At 39.9% G+C, this 14,726-nt stretch overlaps 1 protein-coding gene across 2 annotated transcripts; it reads left to right on the top strand.

Moving 5' to 3' along the window:
• Window positions 1-513: 513 nt before the first annotated feature.
• On the top strand, window positions 514-13,595 carry YME1L (ATP-dependent zinc metalloprotease YME1L). 2 transcript variants are annotated; one of them, XM_034982659.2, is made up of 16 exons: window positions 514-690; window positions 772-1,306; window positions 2,466-2,615; window positions 3,088-3,220; window positions 3,983-4,085; window positions 4,238-4,448; window positions 6,021-6,121; window positions 6,277-6,405; window positions 6,780-6,943; window positions 7,312-7,477; window positions 8,065-8,147; window positions 8,849-8,949; window positions 9,838-9,980; window positions 10,677-10,783; window positions 11,101-11,263; window positions 13,317-13,595. In XM_034982659.2, the coding sequence occupies exons 1-15, from the start codon at window positions 655-657 to the stop codon at window positions 11,252-11,254; spliced, it is 2,316 nt and encodes a 771-aa protein (XP_034838550.1). In that variant the 5' UTR covers window positions 514-654; the 3' UTR covers window positions 11,255-11,263; window positions 13,317-13,595. The 2 variants fall into 2 exon arrangements, with proteins under 2 accessions (XP_034838550.1, XP_034838551.1); XM_034982660.2 differs by having other exon boundaries at window positions 515-690; window positions 772-1,294.
• Window positions 13,596-14,726: the final 1,131 nt, after the last annotated feature.

The raw sequence follows: 14,726 nt of genomic DNA on the forward strand, positions 1-14,726 counted from the left end.
AACATTCATTTTGCATGCGTATGATTAGGTATGATTGAATATTTTGATGAAGGAGAGAATGAAAGGAAAATAGGAACGGTTCCCATAAACAACAGACTAATTATTTAATGTCTGTCAATTTGTTACACGTAGGGATGTCCTGAATAACGAAAAAAATCGATTATCCTATTTTACACTACATTGCAACCATGTATAGTCGAAATTAAATATTTTGGAACTAAAAATGTGTTTTATACAGAACAACCCCAAAATTGATGTCAGTGCTAATGTGAATATTTTGTTGACTGAACTAGTAAATTGCAAAAACCCATCTAGTTTTAGCAATTCACTAGTCTATTTGTTAAAAAAAGATTCCGATGAATTGAGAACCTCCTCCTTTTTTGAAGTCGCCGGTTAAAAATACCAAAAGACTGTTGTGAGGTGTCCCTAACGGGCCTTACAGTTCCCCACAAACACTAAAATCGATTTTTTTAATCGATATTGGTTTTCAAATCTGTTGCGACTTGCATTTGTCCATCACTAAACACTGATAAAATTTCGCCATGTTATGCTACGATTTGACATAAGAGACGTAAGAAAAAAGTTCACCTACAAAATTTTCGAGTGCACTTTCCTTTCTATGAAAACAGAACAATCATTTCACCTACATGTAACATGTTCTCACTGAATTCTATAAACACTCAAAACCAGGCGAGTATTTGTTTATTGCAACTATTTATAGAGCTGGACTGTGATAAAATTTGTTTGTCACTATAACCTTTGTTATTGCAGATTCTAGTAAGTTTTAGCCAGTTATCGTCGCGTTATTCAAGTCTATTCAGACATAGGAAGCAAAGTAACGCTAGAAACAAGGATGTGAAGGGAAAAGAAGGTTCTACAGCTGCATATGATGCAACTATTTGTCTGGATAGTTTGGAAGAATCATTACGCCACTTCGATAAGAATGCTTTGGCTGAAATGCGTAACATCGACGTGAGGTCCGTCGTAACGCTCGCCGGGTCTTCTAGAAGTGCAATAAGACAGTTACCTACCCCAAAATCAGCAAAAAAAGTGTCCTACATATCTACAGATTCGTTTGAAAAAAATAAAAATGGTTGGCTGGAATCACCATCTGTTACAGTCGATTTTGGCGGCAAAAACACCAGATTAAGCTTCACGGATAACTTTGTGGGGCTCCTGACGAGGAGTATACAGCAGAACAAGTTTAATTATAACATACAAGTCCGAGGTTTTAAGACGGAGAGAAGTATCCATGCTGATTTGAAGAGGAACCCTAACCTTATTAATAGACTGCGTAAGTTTCTGGGTCAGTATATTAAAGCTTACTAAGATCTGCGTCTTAAGGTGTGTTTCCATTCAAGTAGAGCTGAGCAGAGACATTATAATGATGTTTATTCAACCAATTACATAATAGAGTTCTATTTAGGATTCTGTATCTTCAAAGGAAAACAGGAACCCTCATTGGATCACTTTGTTGTCCGTCTGTCATGTCTGCCAAGGCCTCTCAAGGGAAATTATACCTAAGGGTACTTCCCGTTGACCTAGAAGAACTCTCAGACATTATGGATTCTTAGGTATGCAGGTTTCCTCACAATGTTTTCCTTTACAATTAAAGCGAGTGATATTTAATCTCTTTATTTATGCTTTTAGGTTTAAAAATAATTTAAAAAACTTAAATCTAAATTAAAAGTTTAAAAAAACATTAAATTGAAACTGAAATAAATTAAATCTAATCTAAAACCTGATGGAAACCACCACAGCGAGGTATTGTACCCAAGATGCTGGCAGCACCCTTTGGACGGCCAAACTAATTCTTTGACTAAGGTAGCTGTCAGCTCTCGGGTCCCTGGTTGAATCGATAATGCTTTTCGAAATTTCATCTAAAACAGTGATATTTAATTGCTTAAAACGTACATACGTCTGAAAAGTTAGAGGTGCATACCTGGAATCAAACCCTCTACCCACTAACTCACTAGGCTATTGCAATTTTTTGTTTGTTTACATAACTAGAAAATTCTATTTTATTGAACTGTACTTATAAAATGGGACGCCTGCCAGATCTTGTTGTTTATTCACTCCCAGTCTTAATTGTTATCTATATTACATTGTAAATAAAGTATACTAATTATGTGTGTAATATAGAATGTGTAATTATAGAAATACATATATTGTTATTGTGGGCTATCAGTATAAACCTACCTTTATACATTCTCATAATCTGTATACCTATATAAAATGACTAGATAATGCCAGCGACTTCATCGACGTGTGGAATTAGGTTTTTAGAAATCCTGTGGGAACTCTTTGATTTTCCGGGATAAAAAGTAGCCTATGTGTTAATCCAGGGTATAATCTATCTCCATTCCAAATTTCATCCAAATCCGTGCAGCCGTTTTTGCGTGATTGAGTAACAAACATCCACACTTTCACATTTATAATATTAGTATATATTACTGTGCTTCCAGGTCTAAACGTCACAGAGCCCACAGACAAGCAGGCCAATTTGAATCCAGATGTGGCTCCACGACTGGAGAAACTGCTCAGCGAGCACACGGTGCTCACTAACCAGCAAAAGGACAAGATTAAGATTGCCTTCGCTGAGGGGTATCTAGCAGGTTTGGAAATTATACCCCTTTTCATTTTTTTGACCACTTATCGCGTCAGTAAGCATACTGTCGCTTTCCGTACAGGATGATGATGTTAATAATTAATTATTTTAAAAATGAATAAATGTCATGATTTTTTAAATTATCCTCTTTAATAATGAATTCTAGCTCCATAAACTACTGCTATACAGAAAATCACGTCATTTTATCATTATGGTCCAAGACCCTATTGCTTTTAATTATGGTTCCATACCCAAAGGGTGCCAATGGAACAGCCTCCGCTGTCCGTCCATTTGTCTGTCACCGGGCTATATCTTGTGAACCTTAATAGTTAGAGTTGAAATTTTCTCAGAATATGTATTTCTATTGTCGCTATACCAATAAATAATAAAAATTTAAAAATGGCTACTACTAAATTTTTTTAAGTGTTATTTCTTGGTAAAGAACCCTTCCCACACTTGACCAGTGCTTTTTCTTACAGGATCACATCCAGACAACGTTCGCGGCACCAAAGCATCCAAATACCTCAAGTTGGTGCAACAGCTGCTCACCATAGTACTGTTCCTAGCCATATTCGTCAGCCTAATGGCCTCCGTCAGCGGAACCGTCTTCCGGTAACTGTCCAAATATGGTACCTTATTTGTATTTGTCGGGTAAAGCCTGTTGCCTTCATAAAGATGATGATGATGATGATGATGATGATGATGATGATGACAATTGATGATTAACGGGATAAGTCAGGATTACAGCATGTTAGATTAACTGAGCCTTCGTGGGCGCACTAACAATATTCTTGCACTACAAGAGACAACACAAAGTACCCTCAACAATAACTCATTTTTGAGTCATGACATCAACGTCTCCTTTGACTAGACAACCCTAATTAGGTCCCTACCTACACCAGCTCCTCCATCCCCATACCGGTCACAGACCAACCAGCTAACCTAGCACACCACAACTAGTACTATAACCTGAACCAACTAAAACCACATTAGATTACAACAACAATAATAAAACCTACAGTATGACACCCCGTGTCTACTGAGAACCGCCTCTGGCCAGAGCCAGACGAATAATGCATCACTACTCACAGCGTGTTTGATTTTATAGCCTCACAACAACGGTGGGGACGATGACGTGATGCTTAATGAGCAATATGTTTACGATTAAAATACGGCCCTGCCGACATATTTCTTTTTATGCAATATAGTTTTTGATTTATCAATTATAAAAAAAACCGACTGCAGAACGGAACCCTTGGTGCGCGGGCCTGACACGCACTTGACCGGTTTTTCATTAAATATAGTAATGTAATTAGTTGAGAATGTATGTTCAATAGCAGAGTATAATCAGTGGATGTGTATCAACATGCGCAGGATCCAGCTGGGCAACCAGGTGGAGGTGGACCCTGAAGACATCTCCGTCACCTTCGACGACGTCAAGGGCGCTGACGAGGCCAAGCAGGAGCTGAAGGACGTGGTGAGTGGTCATCGACATCTGTCACTTATCACCTACCCTCATTCCAAATTGTAGATCCATACGACCAGCGGACATTAAAACTGACCACGTGGAAGTTAAATCCAAATTAATCTCCGAAATATATATTTGTTTGTCTACTTTTTGCTATACAGGTAGAATTCCTGAAATCCCCGGAGAAGTTCTCGTCCCTGGGGGGCAAGCTCCCCAAGGGGGTGCTGCTGGTGGGTCCGCCGGGGACGGGGAAGACTCTGTTGGCGCGAGCGGTGGCCGGAGAGGCGAGGGTGCCTTTCTTCCATGCTGCGGGGCCCGAGTTTGACGAGATCCTGGTGGGGCAGGGCGCCCGCAGAGTGAGGGATTTGTTCAGTGAGTGCATCATCATCATCATCATCATCATCATCATCATTCCGCAATCAATATTTAGACTTGCCTTTACACAACTTATTTTCAGAATATCATGTCTTATGGAATTTGACATGAGATAAAGCGGCAGATACCCATACTAATATTATAAATGCGAAAGTGTGTCTGTCTGCTAGCTTTTCATGGCCCAACCGGCAACCGTTCAACCGATTTTGATGAAATTTGGTACAGAGTTAGCTTATATCCCTGGGAAGGACATAGGCTACTTTGTATCCCGGAAAATTAAAAAGTTCCCACTGGATTTTAAAAAACCTAAATCTAGTTGGAAAATATTTTGTTTTACAAAAAAGGGCAATACGCGCAATTAAAGACAAAAAGGAAATAGGTAGGTACTTACAGTTGGTAATTTATAGTAGCCTCTCAATATATTTACAACAACATAATTTATAGTAGCCGTTAGTAGTAGTATATATAGTAGCCTCTCAATATATTTACAACAACATAATTTATAGTAGCCGTTAGTAGTAATATATATAGTAGCCTCTCAATATATTTACAACAACATAATTTATAGTAGCCGTTAGTAGTAGTATATATTATAGTAGCCTCTCAATATATTTACAACAACATAATTTATAGTAGCCGTTAGTAGTAGTATATATAGTAGTCTCTCAATATATTTACAACAACATAATTTATAGTAGCCGTTAGTAGTAGTATATATAGTAGCCTCTCAATATATTTACAACAACATAATTTATAGTAGCCGTTAGTAGTAGTATATATAGTAGCCTCTCAATATATTTACAACAACATAATTTATAGTAGCCGTTAGTAGTAGTATATATAGTAGCCTCTCAATATATTTACAACAACATAATTTATAGTAGCCGTTAGTAGTAGTATATATAGTAGCCTCTCAATATATTTACAACAACATAATTTTTGTTAGACAAAATATTCTTAATTACAAAAAAATTGGTGCTCTACATAATAGGCTATCTAGAAACCGTAATAAGCCTGCGACTCCTACGCTCCGCCTCAGGAAAGTTCTAAAGTCATTTGGGTGTATACCTTTTAAAAAACTAGCCAAGTGCGAGTCAGGCTCGCACACCGAGGGTTCCGTACTACAGTCGTATTTTTTCGACATTTTGCTCGATAATTCACAAATGAAGACCTTCCATATGATACACCACTTGATATAGTTATCTTACTTCGAAAATTGAAAATACTAATTATTAGTTCATGACCACAATTTTTTTTTGTGTAATGTAACCACAAATTCATGTTTTTCAGATTTTTCCCCTAATGTCTGCTATAAGACCTACCTACCTGCCAAATTTCATGATTCTAGGTCAACGGAAAGTACCCTATAGGTTTCTTGACAGACCGACAGACACAGACAGACAAACAGACAACTAACTGATCCTATAAGGGTTCCGTTTTTCCTTTTGAGGTACGGAACCCTAAAAAAATACGTCAAATGATTGTGACGTCACATTTCAGTATTTCATGAAGCTGGCATACTAAGCGCGCGTTTTGACGTCTTTTTATAAAATTATTTATTTATTCCAGAGGCAGCTAAGGAGCGTGCTCCGTGCGTCATCTTCATAGATGAAATAGATTCTGTCGGCGCCAAGAGAACCAACAGTGTGTTGCATCCGTATGCCAATCAGGTATGCTGCCTAGATCTAGACCAAAAAAATCTGAATCTAAATATATAAAAGGATTGACTGACTGACTGATCTATTAACGCACAGCTCAAACCACTGGACGGATCCAGATAGATGCGGATCTAAAAACGATACTAAAAAGGTTTTTTTATGGACAGACAATCAACCAGCTGCTGTCAGAAATGGACGGCTTCCACCAGAATGAAGGTGTGATAGTGCTGGGAGCCACCAACCGCAGAGATGACCTGGACCAGGCGCTGTTGAGACCTGGAAGATTCGATGTTGAGGTTGGTACCATGAAAAGATAGTTTAGTCATCAAAATCATCCTCATGAACCGATAGACGTCCACTGCTAAACAGAGGTCTTTTGTACTTCCACACGCCACGGTCTTGCGCCGCCTGAATCCAGCGGCTCCCTGCGACTCGTCTGAAGTCGTCCGTCCACCTAGTGGGGGGGTCTTCCAACGCGGCGTCTTCAGGTGCGAGGTCGCCATTCCAGCACCTTGGGTCTGCAAAGTATATCGGTTTTTCGAACTATGTGCCCTGCCCATTGCCACTTCAGCTTCGCAACCCGTTGAGCTATGTCGGTTACTCTAATTCTCCTACGGATCTCCTCATTTCCAATTTGATTACGATGATGATATATTGTGTTTGTCACCAGGTTTCGGTTCCCATTCCGGACTACGGAGGTCGTCTGGAGATCCTGAGGCTGTACGTGGCCAGGGTGGCTGCCACCCCCGACCTGGACGTGGAAGCTTTGGCCAGAGGCACCACCGGCTTCACGGGAGCTGATCTGGAGAGCATGGTTAACCAGGCCGCCCTCAAGTGAGTCTTACTCTGACTTCTATCGAGAGAACTCTAATTTTGCTCAGATTTAGGTTTCAGTTAAAACAAATTTTCTGGTGAGGTGCTTCTGCCGTGGCTAGTTACTATCAATGTATAGCGTGCCAAACTCAGGTCAACGCCCCACCTACAACGCGGCATCGACTCCGAGTGGCCTACTTACGCAACGTTCGTTAAGCTCTAGTGTCAGTCAGATGTTTTATTTGCAATATATCGTGATCTTTTACAAAATGTAGGTTTTTTTTAATTGCGTTTTTTTTGTGGTATCGCAACAGTAATCACCAGTACTTTCATCTGTCTTCGTTTTTGCTAGCGTTCTGGTTATACCTTGTATACATTTTCAATACCAGGGCAGCAATAGAAGGCGCAAAAACAGTGAGCATGTCCCACCTGGAGGAAGCCCGGGACAAGGTGCTGATGGGACCAGCGAGAAGATGCAGATTACCTGATGATGAAGCCAACGCCATCACGGCCTGCCACGAGGGGGGGCATGCGGTCGTGGCTTATTATACTAAGGTAACCCCTTATTGGTCAGAATTGTTAGACAAAAGTTTAGGGGGGGGGGGGGCCTTTTTAGTACACCATTGTTTATCAATCCACATCCATTATCGGACCACACTGACATTTCCAAACGCATCCTAACCTAAAAGCAATCGTTACTTAGAGAAGGCAATACATCCAGATGAATAAAATATACTAATGTAGTAGATATTAAGTACTTATATTTTATTATATTGTGCAAAAGTTAAATTGAAAATTTGTTATAAATGTACCTGGCGTTTATACACATAACTAGTTGTTGTTACTCTAAACAATGTAATATATGTTATACTAGTCATCATACTTCACTGTACTTGTACAAAAGTTAAATTACAGTACGCGGCAGAAAATATTGTACATCGACCTTTAGAGAGAGAGAGAGATAGTGCTTTCATAGAGTGTTGTCTCTGTCGTTGAGACCGACAAAACGTCACATAGGTATGTGTGACAGACACAACGCTCTACAAAGCTGAAATCTCATTCTAAAGGTCGATCTACAAACAGTAACATCATTATTTAAATAAACCTCAACGGGTTGATTTGTTGTTGTTTTTTTTTCTCAGGACTCCCATCCACTACACAAGGTCACAATAATACCCAGGGGTCCCTCGCTCGGTCACACGGCGTACATACCTGCCAAGGAAAGGTAAAAAATGCCTTCAAAAAACATTCCAAATACAATTCGACTGTTTTTTTCTAAAAATATTCGAAATTATAGTTTCGTTTGTTGGTTTGATTGTTGGTGTGGTGTCTCAAAATGGTTAACGCCCACTGATTTTTTGTCTCTATCATTTGTATGGGACTAGTTGACCCGCCTCGGCTTCTCTCAGGTGGAATTTAGAAAATCGAGGCGGGGTTTGAATTTCCGAAAATCCTGAAACACGTATTTCTTCATTTGTAACGGAAAACCCAAATATCATGGAAATAACTTGAAAAATGACGGACTTTCATACAAACTTTCATCCCCTATTTAGCACCCTTGGTAGTAGAATTTTCGAAAATCGTGAAATACTTATTTTTTATTTTTAACCGATAGCTTAAATACTATTTTTCATCGATGTAACTTTAAAAATGATAAACTTTCATACAAATTTTCATCCCCCATTTACCCCCCTTAGGGGTGGAATTTCGAAAAATCCTTTCTTAGTGGATACCTACTCTTTAAAAAGAACACACCCTCCAAATTTCATGTCTCTAGGACCAGCAGTTTAGGCTGTGAGTTGATATATATGTCAGTCAGTCAGGACTTTGAATTTTAAAGAAGATTACGTAACAGAGAGAGCGCTATACTAACTTCTCTCGGTGGATAGAGATGGTAGTAGTTAAATGTTTCCTTTTGTTTGGTAGATACCACGTGACGAAGCAACAGCTACTGGCCATGATGGACACCATGATGGGGGGTCGGGCGGCCGAGGAACTTGTCTTTGGACCTGAAAAGATTACTTCCGGTATGTTCTGTACTGGTGCTGGAATGGCGACCTCGCACCGGAAGACGCAGTGTTGGAAGACCCCCCACTAGGTGGACGGACGAGTCGTAGGGAGCCGCTGGATGGCGGCGGCGCAACACCGTGGCGTGTGGAAGTCCGTTCAAAAGACTTATGTCCACCTGTGGACGTGTATTGGTTGATGATGATGATGTTCTGTGCAGTGATAGGAATCATCGTCATCAACCCCTCGTTGGCTCACTAATGAACACTGCGGGGTGATTCGCTGACTCAGTCCAACACAAACTGCCGCACTCAAAGTCGCTTAATCGTTACTTAAGTTTAGTTAAAACGAGACAGAGCTATATCTCTCACATAAGTCTGTCTCGTTTTAACTCTAATCTGAAGTAACGATTAGCGACTCTGGGTGCGGCTGTAAATTATAGCCACCGAGCTCATCCATACTAAGATTATAAATGCGAAAGTGTGTCTGTCTGTCTAGCCTTTCACGGTTGAACGGATGTCAACCGGTTTTGATGAAATCTGGTACAGAGATAGCTTTCATCCTGGGGAAGGACATAGGCTACTTTTCCCACGTTCCCACGGGATTTTAAAAAACCTAAATCCACGCAGAAGAAGTCGCGGGCATCCTCTAGTACCTTGGTTGGTCATGGTTAGCTTCTTTATCGCATTTGATACTTTGTTACACCAACCTGTTTGTGACACCAACCCGTTTGTGACACAACCCGTGTGACAACAGCCCGTTTGTGACAGCAACCCGTGTGACACCAGCCCGTTTGGGACAGCAACCCGTTTGTGACACCAACCCGTCTGCCCAGCGTAGTGGTCACGGCAAGCTCTCCCGTAGAGGCCTTTAGTCCAGCCATGGACTGTGATGATGATAATTTCCAGGCGCGTCGTCGGACCTCAAGCAAGCCACGTCAATAGCATGTCACATGGTACGCGAGTGGGGCATGTCGGAGAAAGTAGGGCTTCGGACCATGGAGCCCCCCAGAGCGAACCCGGAACAACTCGGACCCTATACCAACGAACTGGTGAGATTTTGTCATTCACTATAACCACGGTAATACGGTATTTTATACTAAGCGAAAAAAAACTAAAAAACCGGCCAAGTGCGAGTTAGACTCGCGCACCGAGGGTTCCGTACTACAGTCGTATTTTAGCGTTTATACTATCGTGAGTGATTTCTATCGTGCGCGAAGTGAGCCCCTTGATAAAGGACTCCGGATGGGTTCGAAACTAGTCGGGCTAACGTCGACTGGTTACAGTCGCATTTTTTAAACATTTTGCAGTCCTTTCGTATGATACGTCACTTGGTATAGTTATCTTACTTTACAAATTGAAAATACTAATTTATTAGTTCATGACCACAACTTAATTTTTTTTGTGTGATGTAACCACAAATTCACGGTTCTTAGATTTTTCCCCAAATGTCAGCTATAAGATCTACCTACCTGCCAAATTTCATGATTCTAGGTCAACGGGAAGTACCCTATAGGTTTCTTGACAGACAACGAAGTGATCCTATAAGGGTTCCTTTCTTCCTTTTGAAGTAACGGAACCCTAAAAATTACTGATACTAACATATCATGCAATACTGTACCTACCTATATTTTGTACGCCTAAAAATTCATTACCCTATTCATGGTTTTTTTTAATTCAGATACAAGCTAGCCCTTGACTGCAATCTCACCTGGTGGTAGGTGATGACTTAGTGACATTGTTTGCAGGTTGACGCGGAAATCAAAAAGATCCTGTCGGAGAGCTACGAGCGCGCCAAGGCGATCTTGCGCGCTCACGCGAAGGAGCACAAGGCGCTCTCAGATGCCTTACTCAAGTGAGCACGTCACATTTATACTTACTCTGTTTACTCAAGTGGATAATAACTTTACTTTTTAGAGGTTTTTGTGTCGGGGGTTTCCAAATTTTTATTTTAAAAATTTTACAAGATGAATCGCGTGGATTACACAAATTTCAAACCACTATTTTACCCCTTTAGGGGTTGAATTTTGAAAAATCTCTTAGTGGATGCCTACGTCATAATAGCTATCTGCATGCCAAATTTCAGTCCGATCCGTCCAGCAGTTTGAGCTGTGCGTTGATAGATCAGTCAGTCAGTCAGTCCTTTTATGTATTCAGATAATTTGTGTACAGATATGAAACTCTGGACGCGGAAGACATCAAGGCAATAATGAGCGGAGACAAGGTCAAGTCGGACAAGCAGCGCACCGGCAAGGAAGCCCCCAGCACGCAGGGCTCCCCTGTGGGCTCAGGGCTCCTCGGCCAACCCGTACCGGTGCCCGCCTAGACATATTAGGTAACCAGGGTTTTTTATAATAGTTACCCAGAGGTAACCCTAGATAGACGTTGGGGTCCCAAGGTGTTAGAATGGCGACCTCGCACCGGAAAGCGCAGCGTTGGAAGACCCCCACTAGGTGGACAGACGACATCAAACGAGTCGCAGGAAGCCGCTGGATGGCGGCGGCGCAAGACCGTGGCGTGTGAAAGTCCCTACAAGAGACCTATGTCCAGCTGTGGATGTCTATCGGTTGATGATGATGATGATGATGAATACCTCGACGCGGAAGACATCAAGGCAATAATGAGCGGAGACAAGGTCAAGTCGGACAAGCAGCGCACCGGCAAGGAAGCCCCCAGCACGCAGGGCTCCCCTGTGGGCTCAGGGCTCCTCGGCCAACCCGTGCCGGTTCCCGCCTAGACAGATTAGGTAACCAGGGTTTATTTTACCCCCCTTACGGCCGGTTCATACATGTCTCCGTTTTACTGTTCCGTTTTATCGTGTACATTTTTTTTTTCGTCGATGGCGTATATAAATAAATAATAATAAATAAAACGTTTATTTTTCAATCATATAGTTACACACATACATGGGTTTGATCTTGAACAATTAGTGCTTAATATTATGAATGTTACAAGATCAAGAACTGGCTATCCTAGCTAGATTTTTAGATCTGTGTTAAGGATAGCCAGCCCTCTCCCTCGGTTATCTAAAAAGTAATAAATAAATAAATTTTTTGTAGAAAGTTGTTAATCTATAACGTTTTACATTTAAATAAACGTATGAACCTAGATTGTTGCAAAGGAAATCTATGGGTGTGTGTGTGTGTGTGTGTGTGTGTGTGTGTGTGTGTGTGTGTGTGTGTGTGAGTAAGTGTAAATGTGTAGGGGTGGGTTATGTGTATATTAAGTAATGTTGTGTAAGTAAATTAAAATAATAAATAAATAAAAAATAAATAAATTATATTTATTTCTATTATTATATTATATATTATACGTATGTAGTTGTTATGAGCGACTTCACACATGGCACAGTATACAGTATACAGTAAAAAATATCGTTCCGTAACAAAATCACATTCCGTTTTGTCATCGAATACTGGACGGACGGAACGGAAATACGTAGAATTTTAACGGATAGATACTGTGTGCTTGGCGGGCGGTGTGTGCGGGGTGTTTTCCAATAGTTTAAGAAGTTCATCAAAAGTAGACATTGTGGCTAATTCCGTTGTACACAATCTCTAAACTAAACTAAAATGGCACGTCTAAATCTATTGCTATCCCTTTCATAATGTTGCTTTCGGAAAAGGATAGCACTAGATTTATACCTGTTAATTTAGTTTAGTTTAGAGATTGTGTACTAGAGAATCGGCCCCAATAACATACGAAAGTAATTGAAAAATTTCGATTCATCACCTCGTAACTGACTCATAAGTCAACTGTAAGCACCCTCTCTAGATCTTTGGGCCATAAGTGGATGCTGCCAATAACGTCGAATCTTCCTTCTCCGACGATAGTACCAATACAACACGACAGCGTCCATCCTTGTAGAATAGCGGCGGTATACTGCGAGTTTTCTGTTCACACATCGCATCCAGTAATGACGGATCCGTTGAACGCTATACGGTGCCTGTGGGAACAGAGCATAAATTTATGACGTATCCGTTAAAAACGTACCAGTAAAACGGACTCCCATGTGTGAATGGGCCCTTAGGAATTGAATTTTCAAAAATCCTTTCTTAGCGGATGTCTACGTCATAATAGCTATCTGCATGACAAATTTCAGCCCGATCCGTCCAGTAGTTTGAGCTGTGCGTTGATAGATCAGTCAATCAGCTTTTTCTTTTACATATTTAAATAACTTTTTTATATTGTCGATTAAACTAAAAAAAGCACGTCAAATGATTGTAACGTCACATGCCAGTATTTCATAGAATATCGCATATTAATAAGCGCGCGTTCTGACGTTTGATAAAAAGTTACTGATTTGACTAGTTGTCAAATAATAGGGTCCCGGTAGGGATACGCTCACCTGTGTTGCCTATTAGTCATTTTCTTTATTTTTTTTACAGAACTATCTATCACGGACTTCCCTTCATCACCAACGTAACACGCAGACGAACAGACACCGAGAGGTCAAGTCTCGAAATTGTACAAACTATAGAAATAATAGAAAAGTGACTTTGAAAATTTTGCAGGTCGCCAAAAACATTGTTTTCCCGCAATTTAATTTCATTAATAAAAATAAGTATAACACATTGACATACTGATTGTTTTAATTATTATGGAAAATCTCTATACAAAAACTTTGTAGATAAATTATTAATAATATGAATAAAATTTTAAATTTCTAGTTTGTTTGAATTTCTTAAATAGGTACCTATAGTTTATTAGTCGATTCTGATCTGATGTTTTTCTTTTTTTGCAGAATAGTTTTCACCAAGAATTAAAAAAACAGCATGCCAAAACTAACTTGATATAATTATTTTTTTACAAAAAAAATAAAAACCTACCTTCTTATTTTTATGAGACTCCACAATGGCACCTCATTGGCACCGACCCCAAAAAATATTATCATGGAACTATATTAACTCTTGTATAAATAATATATTCGGTAATAAATTAAATTATTTTTTAATTTTTAGTGTTTGTGGCTAGGTATTGAAGTCGGGTTTTATTTGTTTGTAAAAAAAAAAAACACAATTTTTAGTGACCCCATGGTATTAAAATATGCTATGCGTGATTAAAAATCTACTGTTTACTAAGCTATTACACTGATCGCGAGCAATTTACTCTTATCCGTTGAGGAGTTCCAGTATCTATCTTCGAAGATGTTCATCAGATCTTCACCAAATTTATATGGGACCAACTTTGAAGTATAGCCTTTCAAACAAAAAAAGAATTTTCAAAATCGATCCAGGCGCCTTGAAGTAATCGGGGAACATACATAAAACATTTAAAAAAAAATCCGACGAATTGAGAACCTCGTCCTTTTTTGGAAGTCTGTCAAAAAAAAGAGCCAAAATTTCGATTTTGTTTGTTCACCTGTATCTTTTTTTTTTGGGCTGAGATAGGTATAGGCATTGCTCTAGATAAAAAATAAATACTAGTTGACCCGCCCCGGCTTCGCGCGAGGGGCCTACCTATTCTACACACAAAATATGGTTATGAATATGTTAATCTTATTTTATACCTATTAGAATCTACCTCTTAATATTTATAAGAGTTGAAAGTTTCTCTGTGATAGCCTAGTGGTTAGGACGTCCGCCTTCTAATCGGAGGTCGGTTGTTCGATCCCGGGCACGCACCTCTAACTTTTCCGAGTTATGTTAGTTTTAATTAATTTAATATCACTTGCTTTAACGGTGAAGGAAACTTGTATGCCTGAGAGTTTATAATATTCTCAGAGGTGTGTGAAGTCTACCAATACCCTTCTCACTGAGAGGAGACCCGTGCTCTGTGAGCCGGCGGCGATGAGTTGA

The sequence above is a fragment of the Maniola hyperantus genome, chromosome 27, assembly GCF_902806685.2.
Source record: "Maniola hyperantus chromosome 27, iAphHyp1.2, whole genome shotgun sequence".
Taxonomy (NCBI): domain Eukaryota; kingdom Metazoa; phylum Arthropoda; class Insecta; order Lepidoptera; family Nymphalidae; genus Maniola; species Maniola hyperantus.